The sequence below is a fragment of the Vipera berus genome (assembly GCF_964194415.1).
Source record: "Vipera berus genome assembly, chromosome: 1".
Classification (NCBI taxonomy): domain Eukaryota; kingdom Metazoa; phylum Chordata; class Lepidosauria; order Squamata; family Viperidae; genus Vipera; species Vipera berus.
In genome coordinates, this window is record NC_138202.1 from 128771048 (window position 1) to 128788395 (window position 17348).

Below are 17348 nucleotides of genomic sequence, written 5' to 3' on the forward strand. Positions count from 1 at the left end.
TTGGTGATAACTCCAAGGAACTCACACTAAACATATGCAAAGCAAACAAGATGTTTAAACCCCCACAAGGCAGATTTAGATGTCAACTAGAGCATACTGAATTCCAGTAGACATTCTACAGCAGTGACCCCCAATCTTTTGGGCAGGAAGGGTTGGTTCCATGGAGGGAAGTTTTTCCCGCAGACCGGGGTGGAGGGTGGGCATGGTTTATCACACTGCCTGGATCCCACACATGCGTAAATGGGGCTTTGCTTACTTGCGCGCCTGGTTCCTGGCAGGCTGTGTCCCAGTCTGTGGCCCGGGAGTTGGAGACCCTGTTCTACAGCATGCACAACCATTATTTTCAAGAGTACATGTGAGGTTTCAACTTAATTTTTGAATTAAAAATTTATGTCCTCATTTGCTAATTAAATTATAATTGAAAAATCCAGAATTTAAAAGAGTCTGGTGAATGATAAAAAAGATCTCTCTTAGTTACCAAAATAGGCACCTCAGATTTAAACATTCAGTTCATTTTATAAAATGTTAGTGGTTAGGACCTCATAAAACACTTAGCTTTAAAATATGATTTTCTAATGTAGAAAATTGTATGACTTAAAATTGAAAACATAAAAACATAACACTATATATACTGTATACATAATACTATATACACATACTGTAGGTAAAGGTTCCCCCGCACATGCGTGCTAGTCGTTTCCAACTCTAGGGGCCGGTGCTCCTCTCCATTTCAAAGCCGAAGAGCCAGCGTTTGTCCGAGGACATCTCCGTGGCCATGTGGCTGGCATGACTAGATGCCAAAGGCGCACGGAACGCTGTTACCTTCCCACTGTAGTGGTCCCTATTTTTCTACTTGCATTTTTACGTGCTTTCGAACTGCTAGGTTGGCAGAAGCTGGGACGAGTAACAGGCGCTCACTCTGCTATGCAGCACTCGGGATTCGACCCACCAAACTGCCGATCTTCTGATCGACAAGCTCAGCGTCTAACTTAAAAGTCCATTTCATCATACTGTATGATAATACTAAAGGTCTCTTAAGGATTAATGTACTGGATAATCGCCTTGTTTCTAGAGAAGTCCTCATTCTGAACATACAGAATGCTTAATATAACTTGGCAGAGTTACTCCAATTAAGATTCTCATGCAAATAGCAAGTTACAAAAGAGAAGAGTAAATTGGAAGCTGAAGAAAAGCTCCCAGTCCTGCTTCTTTTTGATCTGAATGTCATTAGCTAATCATACCCTCCAAGTCCATTAATCAGTAAAAATTGGCACATCTTCAATAGCTTTGTGCTTTAAAGTACATTAAAGTTACTTTTACCAGACAACAAGGCTTATCTTATTACATTGGAGCAAGAAATACCAAAGGTAAAATATACATACTATCTTGTCTATCTGGTTGACTCAGCTCTGGAAATTTAATTTTGCATGCTCCTGAAATGAACTTTAGGCACAGTAAGATAAAAGAAGCCATGTTCAACAAGCAAAATCTATACTGGTGCATTCTAAATAGCATGTTGTGCATGAAGTCCTTGCTTCTTATCCTTCACCAAATATAACCACAGTCTTTATGTTGAACTGCTTTATTTTGTGTCCTTGCTTTAGGCTCAAAATGATTTTTTTTAAAAAATAGTTCATAGTTATTGTGTTAATACTAGTTTTTAAATCCTGAACATTTTATCATATGATTTAAATGCTTCATTGCTGCTATATGTATAAGGCACTCGCTTTTGTTCATGAGTGTTGAAGCTGAGGTTTAACTTCTAGAAGCTCTAACCAGCTTGTTCAATGCTGAGAGTACAGTTTATTGATAGCTGGGGAATACTTTCTGCCTACCCCTGATGTAGTTCACCGATATACTGCTGTGTTTATACACAAAGGAAATAACTGTAGACACTAACTTTATAGGCTTTAAGTGTAGAATGTGGTAATCCATGGAAGAAATATATTAATTTATTACTTTGTTTGTTGGTTAGAAAAAGTGCTACATGAAAAGAGAGAAGTATTCAGAGTTCATTCTTGCATAGATTATTTTAAAGCCAGTGCATCCTGATAGCAGCACGAAGGGTTTAAATTGTAAGTCCATTTTCTAAATCTTTGCTTGCTCTTCAAGAAGTTTGCTCCTGCTAGTCTGATACTTCCTCAACTGCATCTTCCACCTGCCCTTCTCTCCCTTTATTTATACCTAGATACTAACTGTGCCCCATCCCATTCCCAAACCAATCTAGGCCCCATGATGCTCGTGACTGCTGCCAACGTGGTGGAAATGCATGGAACATGTGGTCCAGGCCTTCAGCCCACACAGTGGATAGACACTGCAATGACTTTGTCCGTGAACGCAATGTGAAGAATGCGGGAATGTACAGACAGGCTTATGGTTCTGGTTTCCAGACTACTGTGACTGACCTGTAGGACTTTTGATCTTAAGGAAATCTTGACCGTCCTCTGGATTCACGAATGCTTTGAAGGGCTTGATCTTTAAGAGATAACCCCATATGCCAATATATCCAAACATAAATGAAGAGCATAGATGTTTCTTTTAAAACATAGATGTTTTCCCACTGGTGGTTTTAAATTGTGGGGGGGAAAAAGGATCTATGCGTGCTTTTCTTAATGGGGAGGAGGTGGGTAAAGATGAAGTGGATTCCTTGTTTATAACAAAGCTGCTTAGTCAATCTATAGAAACCAATATTTTGCTCGCTGGGTGGAAAGATACCAATGATTTAATGATTCTTAGCATATAATTGTTTCTGGGTTTTCGAAGAGAGCAAAGAGGTCTACTGCAGATATAATAGAGCAGGTTAAAAAAATGTTCTGTTTGGTTCTCCTGCACTTTTGATAATGCTATTAATAATGTTATAAAATTATGCTTTTTATATTAAAGTACTTTCAAAGAAATGTGAAGGAATGCAAAATAAGGTCTTTGAAGGTTGCTTTCTGTTCTGAGATTCTTTGTTTTAATGCAAAAATCTATTAAATGGCAAAAGGTTTATTCAAACAACTACAAAGTTGCCTCTACTATATTCCTATTGTTGTAATGCTGTAATGCTATCCCTGTGGGATCAATTCTTTTATGCTCAAGCATACCAGATAAGACAATATCAACCTCAAAACCAGTGCTTGCTTATACTTATATACTGTTTATGTGGGGTACTCTGTTGTGCAGAAGTCATCTCATTTTGCTGTATTAAAAGTGCTTTCGTTGCAATCCCATGGTGTTGTGAGATTACCTCATGTACACGGGAGATGTTCCGAAGGCTGAAAAGATGTCTGCCTATTGCATGGGGAGATTTGATTTCACTGAAGGTGAGAAAGGTGCTTCATCAAGAGATCTCAGACCCTAAAACTGAAGATTTTCTGGAAGTATTTCTGTTTCAAAGACCTTACTTGCCCTAGTCATATCCTTGAATGGGGGAGCAGTGATACTAGCAGGCTGGAAGCCACAACGACAGACTGCACTTTGCATGGGGATGGAGGAAGCAGAGTGGCATGTCTCTTTTGCTTTGCTGGTGCTAATTGTAAAGGAAGATAGATCTGGCCTTGAAAAAAGTTATAATGGAACTATTAAAGGGGCATGCAGGAAAAAAAATACACAGAGGGAGATGGAAGGAAGTGTGAGAAGCAACTCAAAATAACCCCAGCTTGATTTTGTTAAGGTAAAACAGAGAAACTTGGATAAGCTTTGTAGATTGATATGTCAGCTCCTCGAAGAAGACCCTTTTGAGAAGCAAGGATGGTCGGGATTCCAGGAATACATATTATGTACTAGAATGAACAGAGTTTTAACAGCCCTTTCAAGTTTCTCTCTGCCCATCCTACACAAAATCAAGGTGGAATTATTTTGAGTTTCTCTCCCCTGCTTCTCAAACTGTGTGATCTTTACTGCAAGTCCCCTCTAGCAGCTTGCTCTTTGCTTTCCCCCTTCATTTCATAAAGCCAGATCTACATTCCTTTACACTAACTTAGTAAGGCTTTGCCAAATCAGACCCTACTTTATTTACTGTACTAGAATTGCTGCGCCTGATAAGTTGCAAGGTGTGATTGGGTGAGAGCTGGTTCTTAAATTGACAAGTATCCATTTCCAAAATAATCAATAGCTACAGTCCTATCCTTCCTCGTAAAAAAAAGAAGCTTCCTCCCATTCAAAAGAGAGGGGGGAAAACATACAACTTCCCTTCCCTAATTTCCTGGTATATAACTTCTCGTTTGAAAGTATTTACTGGAATTCTTGTATTTGTTGCTTTAACAATCTTCTTAATAAATCTTCCTAATTGCCGTTCTGAGAAAGGTGTTTCTTGGGACAGACGGCTTCCAGCCTAGGCAGATACCAAAATCCCAATAGATTGATATATAACAGTAGCTTCTTTTAGGTGTGAGAGATGCTCAAACAAAAGCATAATTCTAAAAACTGCTGAACTAGTAATTTGGCATACGTGGCTAAGTCTGTAAGTATCCTTTAAAAATTCACATAGACGTGAACGTCATTTTTCATTTTCCTCAATTGAGAGAGCAATGCTAGAAAACATTTGCTAATCGTTGTCAGTCGGTAAACAAAGTGTTTCAAGGTTGTGGGAGCCATTTTTTTTCCTCACAGATCTTTTCAAGTATCCACATGAGATGGCAAGAAAGCCGTGCAGGTATGTGTGGATGGTGGTGGTGGAAAAGCTAAATATGCCATAGTTCTACTATGACTTATTGCTAAGCTAAACCCAGGCAAACTCTGTTATGGCTTAGTGTGAACCCAGCTACTTTGCTGCTTAACGCTACAATCAGGCCAGATAACTGCTAGAACTAATATTTTCAAAAGTAATAGACAAACAGATTTTGTCTGACTTTTCTGAGTTTTTAAGTGTACATGAAGCCTTCATAGCATTTATGGCAGCTTAATCCATCTGCAATGAAATCTAGTAATTCTTGCAGTTTCCGATTCTCCCTACCACTCTCTTTGATTAACTTCCACCTTCATTAATCTGGGTAGCACAAAAAATTTGAATGTCTATAGCCATGGTGGCGAACCTATGGCATGCGTGCCACAGGTGGCACACAAAGCCCTCTCTGTGGGCACACGCGCCATCACCCAAGTCCTAGGCCTTCAGCTAGGTTTTATAAAACCTTTTCGCTTTAGGCCTCCACCGCTGTGTGCAAAAAAAAGATTCAATCAATTTCAAATTCTCGCGGGGAAAAAAAAAATCTCGCAAAGTTGGAATTGATTGGTTGAACTTTTTAGCCCCACCTAGTCTGCCATTACCACCGAAGCCACGCCCATCCAAAGGGGCCATGCCCACCCGGCACCCGACGATACATAAGTGGGTTTTGGGTTGCAGTTTAGGCACTCAGTCTCTAAAAGGTTCACCATCACTGGTCTATAGCATGCTGAACCATGCTGGGTGCTAATGTAAATAGATTCACTGGCATTTTACACAAATACCATGAATCTTAATTTGTCTATGGAGATTCTCAGTCATCCAGGTCATAGTTATCCCAAAGATACTTTTTCATGAGGCAACTGGACTTTCTTGTTTTTAATAATAATAATAATAATAATACAACAGAGCTGGAAGGGACCTTGGAGATCTTCTAGTCCAGCCCCCTGCTTAAGCAGGAGAACCTATACCTTCTCAGACAAATGACTGTCTAGCCTCTTCTTAAAAACCTCCAGTGATGGAGCGCTCATGATTTCTGGGGGCAACCTGTTCCACCAGTTAATTCTCCTCACTGTCAGGAAGTTTCTCCTTAATTCCAGGTTGCTTCTCTCTTAGTCAGTTTCCAACCATTGGTTCTTGTCCTGCCCTCTGGTGCTTTGGAGAATAATGTGACCCCCTCGTCTTTGTGGCAGCCCCTCAGATACTGGAATACTGCTACCATGTCACCCCTGTTTCTTCTTTTCTTTAGACTAGCCAAACCTTCAAAGTGGGGTGGGGAATGGAAGGATTTATACTCCTTGCAGACAAGCTGGTCATTTGAACAGCTGTCTGCAAGGAATATAAATCCTTTCATTCCCCACCATACAGTCACAGGTGAAGAACGTTCTTGGATGAGAAGCGAAAGGTCTTCAAAGAAAAACAAAAAAGTCCAGTTGCATCTTTGAGATGAATCTTAATTATTGTCTAGGCTGAGTATTTGAACTGAATGCAGAGTAGCTACCATTACAATTGGCACTGCGAATCTGAAACATTGTTTTTCCAGTTCATGGTCTCAACTTAGTCCATGGTTAAAATTCTGAGTGGTAAGAGGAGCGAAATGGTAGCATTTGTATTAATCACCCAAAGTAATTAAATATCTCATGGAAAACCAGAGTTATCTGGATTGTTTTCTGAGACCAGCACAAGTTACTTCTGCTTTTTGTCAGTAGTCAGAAGCTGCGTGCTCTCCTTCTATACTGCAAAGAGATTTGAAGAGATGCATTGCTATTTCTCTGATTTTAGAATTATTTGCACCTGTTCAAAATCCTGACCTTTGATAAGAGAATTGAAGTCCTTTTGATCTTTTTAATCCTCCACAGACACTATATTTCCATTTGAGGCTTTAGAAGCGATCAAAAATGCCATATACCTTTTGTAGCTCTCCAATGGACTCCTTATCAACTGGTTGCAAATGCTCTGGATAGAGGAGATTGATAAAGGTTGAAAAAAATAATTTAACAATCATTGTGACCTTATCAGGGTTGGTACCATCAAGGACCAGTTAGAAGGCTTCACTTGTCTTTCTAACCATTTCAGTCCCTCTCCCTACATATGTGTTGACTGAAAAGAAAATCCAAAGAGATAAAGCAGCTATAGCCATCCAGTTCTGTAGGACTATTCTGAGTTCTTGTATGCAAGCAGGCAAAAGAGAAAGTAAAATTATTATTAATCCTCTCTCCTAAGTTTACACAGCATGCCGATCTGGATGGAATTAATTGACCCTGACATTAATCCTGGGTACTTTTGGGTTAACTAGGATGTGATCCCAATCTGTAATAAGCCTTTCCTGTGTTTGAAAAAAACAGTGGAGCAATGGAGCCATTGTGATTTTAGATGGATTTCTACAGCCCTTCACCTCCAAACTGTATATGCTGCATAAAACCATAACCTATTCAATTTCTGTTTGTATTCTATGACAGCCATATATAAGATGGAAGCATCTTACAGATTTTTGCCCTCCTTGGATTGCTCAGCAACACAAGATAATGACTGCTGCGTGTATTGGAACTAGATCAAGCAAAATGATAGTCTAGTTCAGTGATTTGCAACCTTTGGAATATGCTAGTTGGGGAATTCTGGGAGTTGAAGTCCACACATCTTAAAGTTGTCCAAGTTGAAAAACGCTGGTCTTAATGGATGCTAACCTCTGGTGGTGGCATGATTTCTTTTGCTTTCTGTTCTGATTACATACGTAAAGTATGAAAAACAATTAAATTCCCATTGTTTGTGCTTGGGCTACAAAAATACCCATACACAAAAATGTGCATCTGTCATTCACATTTTATTGCAGAAGCAACAATGTGTTGTGGCAATCATATTTTGTGAGCAATTGGAGTCAATGAAAATATTTCTAATTTTGGTTTGTCTTCATATTCAGTTTAAATTCCCAAATGTATCTATAGTAGGGTTAATGCAAAATATTTTGAATGCAAAATATGTCTTTAGTGGAAGCGTTTTGACATCATTCTGAACAGCCTGGAAGTGTTTGAGCTCAAAATGTTGCCTTGAGCTAAAAGTGGACTATTTTTGTTCAGAATACTTCCAAATGAACAACATCAAGACCCTTCTGGAAGGATTAGTTAGAAGAGCTTTGGAACAACTGTTCAAGCTTGGACTATCTCAGATTCGAATTTTTTTGTGTGTGTTACTTACCTACATTAGTTGTAAGTGAATTAAATGCAATTAGAAATAGTTAAAATATAATATAAAATATACAAATGCCTTCTTCAGCTGTATGGCTCCTTACTTGAGAGAGAGAGAGAGAGAGAAAGGAAACATCGTTTAAATGCTAAGAACCTTTTATATAGGCTGTCATCATTTTTAAAAAAAATATTTGGTAGGAGTGTAACCATCAGTTTAAAGGAATATAACGTACCAGATCTATGTGAGTTTCTAAAAGTCTTGTTTCCTTTTCCTAGCCTATGCAGCCTGTCTCTGACCGCTGATTTGCTTGATAACAAAGAAATGTTGGACACTAGTACTGACAATGCTGCTGGTTTTCCTTCTGCTGGGGGATTAGGTGAAACATTGGAAGGGGCAGATGACACAAAGGAACACCCCTCTGAGAAAATAAATCTTGTTGGTAAGGCACCATGGGTAGCGAGTCGCTTGGATCGCTTTATTGGTAGGCTGAGTGGGTTACGACGACCGCAGTCTCTGATGTGTTCTTACATTATGAAATAAGCATTTTTAACATAACTGAACGGTTTCCATTGACCACTGATTGATTCCAGATACTCCAAAAATGACTTGGCAAGCAATCTCTCTCCTTCTTTCCCTTTCGTAGTTCAGACAATTGCTACTTGTTCAGACAATCGCTACAATTTCTCATTTTCCCCCATGCTTTTGTTTTAGTAGCATTTAACAGTAATTTCCATAATTGCTCTGCAGTTTACCAGCTTGCACAGTCCTTTGTTCAGGGAAGTGCAGGCTTTAGCCAAGGAACTTATTTGCCTAAAACCTCTTCTGTCATAAGTTACTGTTCTTCTTGCGGTCCGGTAAGTGGCAACATATTGTCCCTGTAATGACTGAAAGCTTCCAAAACTCTCAAGCTTCACTTGGAATTATCTCTTCCAACCTACTAGCTATGTAAAAATATTAAGCTTTACAAAGATTTTTCAGGCAATGTAGCTACAGGTACCTCTTAACTGTGATTGTATAGAGAGCCTAAGGGAAAAAAAATAGTAGTTGCAGATAAGATAAATCTATTTTTACTGTGAAAGCAATGTCAGGGGATGAAATGCCAACCATTTTCAGAGCTTTATGTCAATCTGGGGTACTGTATGTCCAGTTTCTTTCTTCCTCTCTTCTAGTTGATGAACCATCCCTGAAACTGAAAGACCTGGAAGTCGAGTTCACTCCCGTATTGGTTTCCCAATCCAACATAAACATAAATGTCAGCAAGCAGGTATTGCGTACTTTCTCTTCCCAGAAATATGGGGGTCAGGGTTTTTGTATATATTTGCTGTTTCCTGTAATGTGTTTGTTCACGCGAGATAAAAACTGCTATGTTTTGCAGCTCAGTGACTGCGCTTGACTAGATTGAAAGTCTACAAGATTGGCAGTGCCAAGCTCGTGAAGGGCATGCTGGCCCAGAAGGGAGCAATTAGTTTTTAATTAGATAGGCATTCCAATCTCTTTTGTTTCTGGAATGCAGGGAATGATAAAAGGTTGGCTTCACTATATTTTCCATGCATTTAGGAAGATGTAATATTCTGTATCTATGTCAGCATCTCTTCTAAAGGGCATTCTGGAATGAGCAGTAGGTGGAAAAATGTGTTTGAAAGAACAAGCTTAAGCTATATTGGCGTGCAGAAAAGTTGGAGAAGCACATTGAAAAAAGTCTTTTGGGACCACCACAGTAGAGTCACAAAGACAGTTTTTCTTGCATGTCAGAAGTTTGGCTAATTTCTAAAAGCTTTCAATGATTAAAATTCTACTTCTCGTTGTATTCCTAAAACACAATACTCTAATATACAGTAATTAAGGAATCTGAGCTTATCGCAGCAATCATATTGTTTATAAGTATAAGAATGAAGTTGTGAATAAGGCCAGACAACTGCATGATACACTTTCTCTGGATGCATCTCAAGGCATCCTTGGTCCTGCACTTAAGCACTGTGACACAGTCAGCTAAAGTAGGATCAGTGCCCTTGGCTAAAATAAACACACGGCAGTTTTCGGGAGGGAGATCTGACCTGACATGTGCTTTTCTCCTTAGAAAAAAAAATTACCTAAGAAAATTACTGCTTCCTGTCATTTGAGACAAGTATATATTTATTGTGAGATGAGATACCTTCACCTTTCTGAGTTAGCTCTATTAAGTTATGGCAATCTCTAAAGGAAAAGGCCTTATAAGACATTAAATATGTGCTCCAAGCACTGAATCTTGATATATGAATCCATATATTAAGTATTCATTCATTTGATTATAAAGCAGGAGGATAAATTTTGAAAACTAAACAATAAATACGTAATAGGAGCAAAGCATGTTTTTTTTCCTTTCAACCCAACTTTGCTTAAGCAGTGATGAAAACTGATTTGGAGTGAAAACTGATTTGGAGTTAAATCAGTGTTGTTGAGGAGGGTACGGATGGAGAATAATTAAAAACCTTAATTCTATTTCTTTCAGGACAAAAATCTATATAGAAATTACCGTATATACTTGAGTATAAGCCGAATTTTTCAGCCCACTTTTTGGGCTGAAAAATTCCACTTCGGCTTATACTCCAGTCAACAAAAAAACTTACCGAGGACTTGTGCGCGGCCGAGGCTTTGGTGCTTCCGGGATCGCGCGCACCTCTCCCAAGCCACCGCCGTCCGGAGACCTGCCGAAGTTTGGGGAGGTTTGGGGAGGTGCGCGCCTCCCCAAACCTCCCCAAATGTCGGCAGGTCTCCGGACCTCTGCGCCCTGCCTGCCTGCTTCTTTCCGCAGCGGAAAGAAGCAGGCAGGCAGGGCGCCGAGGTCCGGAGACCTGCCGACGTTTGGGGAGGTTTGGGGAGGTGCGCGTGCACCTCCCCAAACGTCGGCAGGTCTCCGGACCTCCGCGCCCTGCCTGCCTGCTTCTTTCCGCTGCGGAAAGAAGCAGGCAGGCAGGGCGCGGAGGTCCGGAGACTTGCCGACGTTTGGGGAGGTTTGGGCACCTCCCCAAACCTCCCCAAACGTCGGCAGGTCTCCGGACCTCCGCGCCCTGCCTGCCTGCTTCTTTCCGCTGCGCGCTTCTTTCCGCTGCGCGCTTCTTTCCGCTGCCTGCTTCTTTCCGCTGCGGAAAGAAGCAGGCAGGCAGGGCGCGGAGGTCCGGAGACCTGCCGACGTTTGGGGAGGTTTGCGCACCTCCCCAAACCTCCCCAAACTTCGGCAGGTCTCCGGACGGCGGCGGCTTGGGAGAGGTGCGCGCGATCCTGGAAGCACCGAAGCCTCGGCCGCGAGCAAGTCCTCGGTAAGCTCCGGGCGGTCACTTGCTTCGCGTCTCCTGAGGGAAGGGGGGGCGACTGGAGCGGGCGTGTTTCCTCGCCTGCTGGGCGCCGCGATTTGCCCGGGGAACGTGCGGGCCCCGAATGGCAGCGTGGAGCGAGGAAGCGGACAGCCAGGGCTTCCCCGAGAGCCGCGGCCACACAGGGTATTCCTGTGTATTCAGGCTTGCAAAATGGCGGATCGAGCCTCTGCCGGCGGCGGAGGCTTGCAGAACGGCGGATCGGCTTATACTCGAGTCAATAACTTTTTCCAGTTTTTGGGGGTGAAATTGGGGGTCTCGGCTTATACTCGAGTCGGCTTATACTCAAGTATATACGGTAATTTCAGCCATATAATATACTAATGAATACAGGAAATAATTATAGTTTACATATGAATGCTGAATGGAGAGTTTGGGAAATATCTTTCTGCGGTATACATTGATATGCTAAAAGTTGATTTAATCAATCCTGCCCGATGCACAGTTTTGTAAAATAGTATTTGCCTCCTTTTAATTTTCAAAAAATTGCATATTGTTTTGACTGGATGTCATCAGAAGTTCATGTGGGTTCTTCGGATTTAGTGCTTCATTTCAGTTATCTATTAGCAGACTGCCAATATGAAAAAAATAGTTGCCTCTCCCTAATCAGTCAAAGTGTTAATTAGGGCCAGTTATGTAAACATTTCAGTAAACAGTCAGAACCAATATAGGCCAACCCTATATTTATATGCATAAATTTCACAAATGTTGGCTCTCATCATCACAGTGAGATTCTTACCACACAGTTTTATGGCATGTCATGCCCCTTTCCAAATCAAATTATGAAGACCTCCATTAAAAATCATTGATATCAATTAGGAAAAGTTACAAAATGATTTCTAATGCCAAGGGGCTCTAACAGTCCACAAGCAAAATTATATTCTTGCGATGCTAAGATTTATAATAGTGAAGCTTCCAAGCAGTACTTAATCTGTCAAAATCGCTCAAAATTTATGATGTAAAAATAATTCAGGAAATAGCAAAAAAAAAATCAGAACAGTCTGCAGATCTCTCAATGTAGCTAAGGTACTAGATAAAAACCAATTCCTGAGAAAGTAGCAAGATGGAAGCCATTGCTCATTAAGAACACTGATGCTCATCCCACGTTTGTCAAAAACCCACCTGGATCACATTCTGCATTCCAGGGGGAACATTCTATGGACAGTGGAACTTCTTATCCTATGCCTGGGAGAACCCAAACACACATTTTGCAATAAAGAATCTTTATACCGGTGCTTAGGCATGGAAGTGGCAGTGTCATCTTTTGGAAATGTTTTGCTGCTTTAGGAAAGAAAGATAAATTCTGCTTTGAATTGGAATTCTACAAGCTAGTTGTGCTGAAACTGAAGTTCAGATTGGCCATACACCAAGACTGTGTTCCCAAGCATACCAAAAAACTGTAAGAGAATGGATGCAGAATACATGGATTAGCCGACTCAAAGTCTAGAACTAAACCCCATAGAAATACTGTGAAAGGATCCCAATGAGGAGTTAATGCTATGAAATCCTCAAATGTTACTAAGTAGAAGTTGTTGGCCATGGAATAATGGGCCATAATTCCTGAGGTGAGGCAGTGATCAGTAACTTACAGAATAGATTTGGCTGAAGTTAATTGCAGCTAAAGGCAATTCAACCAATTACTGAATATTAAGAGTTGGTTGTTCACAATGGCAGGTTACACATTGAATGACTTTGTAAACATAAACACTCAATTCAGATGTTGTTTATTCACTCAGGCTGTCTTTTTCACTAAGGCCTATAGCTACACAAATTGAGTAAATAAGTAAAATGAAGTTTTGATAACACAGACTGTGAAGTATATGGGAAAATTCAGAAAATCCAAAAGAGGCTGTCCCAAAGATGCTTTTTCATGAGGCAACTGGACTTTCTTGTTTTTTCTTTGAAGACATTTTGCTTCTCATCCAAGAAGCTTCTTCAAAGAAAAATAGAGCTGAAGACGCTTATTGGATGAGAAACAAAACATCTTCAAAGAAAAACAAGAAAGTCCAGTTGCCTTGTGAAAAAGCATCTTTGGGACAACTATGACCTAGATGACTAAGAATTTCCATAGTTCAAAAGGGGCTGAGTACTTTGCCTATAGAACTGGTAGCAGATAAGTACAGCTATAAATAAGTCCTGTTTTGTAAGCGTTTTGAGCATGTTCCACCTGCGTGTAAGTTTCTTAGCCATAGCACTTGTCTAATTTATATATATCCAATTCAAAAGTTAAGAAATATTATTTGCTTATCTAGCATTTTTGTGCTAGATAAGAATTGAAAGAAAAACATTCCTTATTTTATAGGAAGCTGTTATCTTCATTAAAAACTGAGATGTTACCTATAAGATTAGATACCAAAATTCTTCAGTTAGTGGGGAAAAGAGCCACACGTAGATATCTTACTCTGTTAATGCACACAATGGCTTGGTCTTGTCTCCTTAGTATAGTTCATGTTCTGGAATAGTTTTAGTGCTGATCATCCTATATTTCACATGGAAACTCGTAATAAGGCAGAGTCCTGGTCCAAAGCATATGTAATACATATATTTATGTGCTGGTTGTGGAAGCTGTATTAGTTCCTTTCATGTGTTGCCCTTGCTGACTGTTCGCCTAATGAGGAGTGCTGTTTATGAATGTAGTTTTGTTTATTTCTAGGAGGAAGTTGTGAAATTGACAGATAAATGCCTGAACAATGTAATTGAGAGCCCTGTGAGCACCTCTATGCGGTTGCCTCCGGACATTAAAAGTAATATTTTGAAGGCCCAGGTGGAGGCAGGGCACAAAGTAAGAATTTTGCTTCGGTAGTGATGTTTTTTAATACAGAAAACTAACATCAATTTTCTGTTATACTTTGAGTCAGTATCAATACTTTGTTTATCATTAGTCTCCAGTTTGCCTAAGATAATTTAAGCATCTGTGCAGAGCCTGTTCATAATCTTCCATCCCCTACAGATGTGTTGATAGAAGCCCTCTCCCTCCATCTGTTCTACATGAATAAGTGTCTTCTCAGTACATGGGAGCAGGGTGTGTTACACTGCTGGAGGCTTAAGCAAATCTGGGAGTACTGCTGAAGAGAATGGTTGGGTCGGGTCATAGCATTTTTTTCTGTTGAATTCTCAGAAATAGAAGGTAGAGGAGAGGCATCTTATCCTCCAGTCCAGATCTAAGGAAGGAGGCCTGTGGAAGAGAGAAATTGCCACTGGTATATTCAGCCTTGTCTCTGAAACATTCCAAGACTTGCTGAAAAGAGTCTTAACACCGTTTGCCATGGCCAACTCACCCTGGCCAACTCAGTGTCAGATAATTTGCCCAGGACAACTCGATGCAGCCAGCTTTTGATGCAAGACAACTTGATGCCAGACATTTCAACACAAGATAAACGTACTCTTATCCGCCACTGTTTCTTTGACATTATTTTAATTTTTGCCATTCTCATTTCATTTTGTCCCTCTTTTAGCATCCTTTCTTTAATGATTCCATTCCACCATTTTTTTCCAACATTTCACTGATAATATTTCGCGTTGAGTCATCCCACTGAGAGTTGTGCCGTGGCGAGTTTGTTGAGGTAAGCCGGCTGCAGTGAGTTGTCCCATTCCATACTGAAAAAAGCAAGAAACGGCCGGGCTTGGCCAATTTCTCTAGTTTTAACTTATAGCTATGTTGAGAATATCTGTAGAGTAAAGGAAGAGGATTGCTGTTTCTTATCCCAGTGTCTACCACCTAGACACTGGAGGCATCGTAATCAGTCTTCTATTATCCAGAACATTCTCCATCCAGACACAATGAGAGCAGAAAACCTGGATACACGTCACAGCCTGCAGTGGTATAATGCATTTTTAGGAGCACATAAGAAGTGGCAGAGAAGGGCATTTCTGTTATGTTAGGTACCATTGCCTTTGATCTGTCAGGAAAAAAAATGGGTTTTAGATTATATCCTCAATAAAATTAACTTTTTGAGATGTAATTGTGTTTCTTTTCTTTTAGGTAGTGAGAGAGGGAAATGTATCTTGCAGTAAGAACAACAATGTTCAAGAAACAGCTGGAAGGTATCAATATGGAGCTTGAAATGTGCTGAAGATTTCTGCTCTGGTGTGAGCAGGTTCCTATACCCACTTAATAATGGAAGAAATCACTTGTAACAAAGTTTTATAAAACTGATGTCAGTGGTTTTTAAAATGTCTGCAGGATAATATTTCTGAAAACATTAACCCAACTCACATTGTTGTGGTTTAGTCCTGTTTCTGCTTAGCCCTTAAAAAGGAGGCCTTGTGTCTTATTCAGTTGAGATTCTAGAAAATTGAATATTCCTATCCAAACAGGAGAACAAATTCATTGGGACAAGTTACTCTGTTGTTCAAGAAGGTTTGATGGTAAATTCCCATGCCTTACACCCCCTTCTTGGGCATCTTTCTATCAGAAGCTGGGGAAAAATAGTCTCAGAATATAGAGATATGGCATACCGATAGTCCTTGGGTTACACGCATTCATTCAGTGACTGTTCAAAGTTACAGTGGTGCTGAAACAATGGATCTGTGACTGGTCCTTGAAGTTCAGGCCAGCCCACATTAATGATCAGCACTCCGCTGCCTCCATTGCTGCACTCCCACCTTTGGCACTTACCTGTGCTCCCTGGCACATGCTTGGGCACTCACCCCCTCCATCCTGTGTTCCCTAGTACCTGTCCAATAGTACCCACCCTCACACTTGCAGCTGTCACTCAGGTTACAACTGCAACAGCCAGGATTACATTGCTAAGCACAGGGGTGTCAAAACTGCCAGCCCCCGCGGGCTGGTTTCATCATACCGAAGCCGCGCCCACCCCATTGCCGGCAATGCAAAAAGAGTCGCGTCACGTCACGTGACGTGGCGAGTTTGACACCCATGACTAAGCATTAGAAATTCCAGTCCCAGTTGCCTTTGTAACTCAAGAACTACCGATATCCTTTTTCATTTTAATAAAGCTGTGGTTAAAGTTGATGTGTGTGTGTATATGAGAGAGAGAGCACTAAAAGATGCAAATCTAAAATCTCTCCAATCATAATGCTGCACTCCTAAGCACTGCTTCAAGAGCTGTGTTGCAGCACACACCTTCTCCTTGTATTGATGTCTGGCAGAAACACACAACATGAGGCAAATGCGCTTACCCAGTTGCTGTTTTCCTTGGTTATTAGCTTTCCTTTTTCTTGCCTCAATACTGATATTCATGATGACAAAACATTTCCAGGAAATGGTTTGCATTAAGAGTGTTCCAAGCTGCTTTGTTTTGGTTTGGTTTTTTTTCATAATGAAAGAATGTTCTTGGCAACAATGGAAAAGACCTCAGTTGTTACATTTTTTTTTGCTCTGCATTATTTAGAAGCGTTCTTCCATCAGGAAAAGAGAAAAACAGCCCTCTGAGAACCCTCAGTCCTGTGTGCCAGGAACCACGAGAGGCACTAAAAGTGATCCCAGTCACCAATGCCTTCATTCTGTAAGTCCTCTTGGGGGGAGGGGGGGTTTGTTATTCCCACTGGTAAATGGGAATGCATGAAAATCTGAGACGCAATAATCGAAGAACAGTATGTGGAGCACTTGAAGGGCTCACTCGGGTAATTCTGGGAATTTCAGTCAAGTTAGGGCAGGGGTGTCAAACTCAATTTCATTGAGGGCCACATCAGCATTGCGGTTGCCCTCGGGGCCGGGTGGATATGGCCTGGGTGGGTGTGGCCTACTGGGTGGGCGTGGCTAGAGTGCGTATGGCCTACTGGGTGGGCGTGGCCAGCTCTACATCGTTCGCATCAAGGGTGCCTATGGAGGGCCTGGGCAGGACTGGGACAGATCTGAGGGTCTCTGGGCCAGGGCCAAGGCAGTGGAGGCCGTTCCCTCACTGTTTCCAGGATGGCTTCGTGGGCCGCATGAAACCACTTCGCGGGCCGGATCTGGCCCCCGGGCCTTGTGTTTGACATGTCTGAGTTAGGGATTCTGCTTTTCTTTGGGAAACCAAAGAAAATTTGGCCAAGTTTTGTTCTCAACTTGAGTAGGGGATATGTGCCCCTCTACTGAATATTGCTTCTTGTTGAACTGGCAAAAGAAAGACCCCTTCCCGAACCTTTGTTTTCCAATTAGTAAAATGAAGTTACATATAAGTGAATGTTCATAGTTGGCAGGAGCAGGATCAAGATATGCTCCAGCGTGA

The 17348-nt window shown here is 41.0% G+C and overlaps 1 protein-coding gene across 1 annotated transcript in view; it reads left to right on the forward strand.

Moving 5' to 3' along the window:
- EPB41L5 (erythrocyte membrane protein band 4.1 like 5) overlaps nucleotides 1-17348 on the forward strand; it is a 69509-nt gene that overhangs the window by 43594 nt on the left and 8567 nt on the right. Inside the window, exons 17-21 of the mRNA XM_081343274.1 lie at nucleotides 8101-8264; nucleotides 8995-9089; nucleotides 13829-13957; nucleotides 15158-15219; nucleotides 16530-16643. Of these exons, the coding sequence (XP_081199400.1) occupies nucleotides 8101-8264; nucleotides 8995-9089; nucleotides 13829-13957; nucleotides 15158-15219; nucleotides 16530-16643 (564 nt within the window). The remainder of the gene's footprint in view (nucleotides 1-8100; nucleotides 8265-8994; nucleotides 9090-13828; nucleotides 13958-15157; nucleotides 15220-16529; nucleotides 16644-17348) is intronic.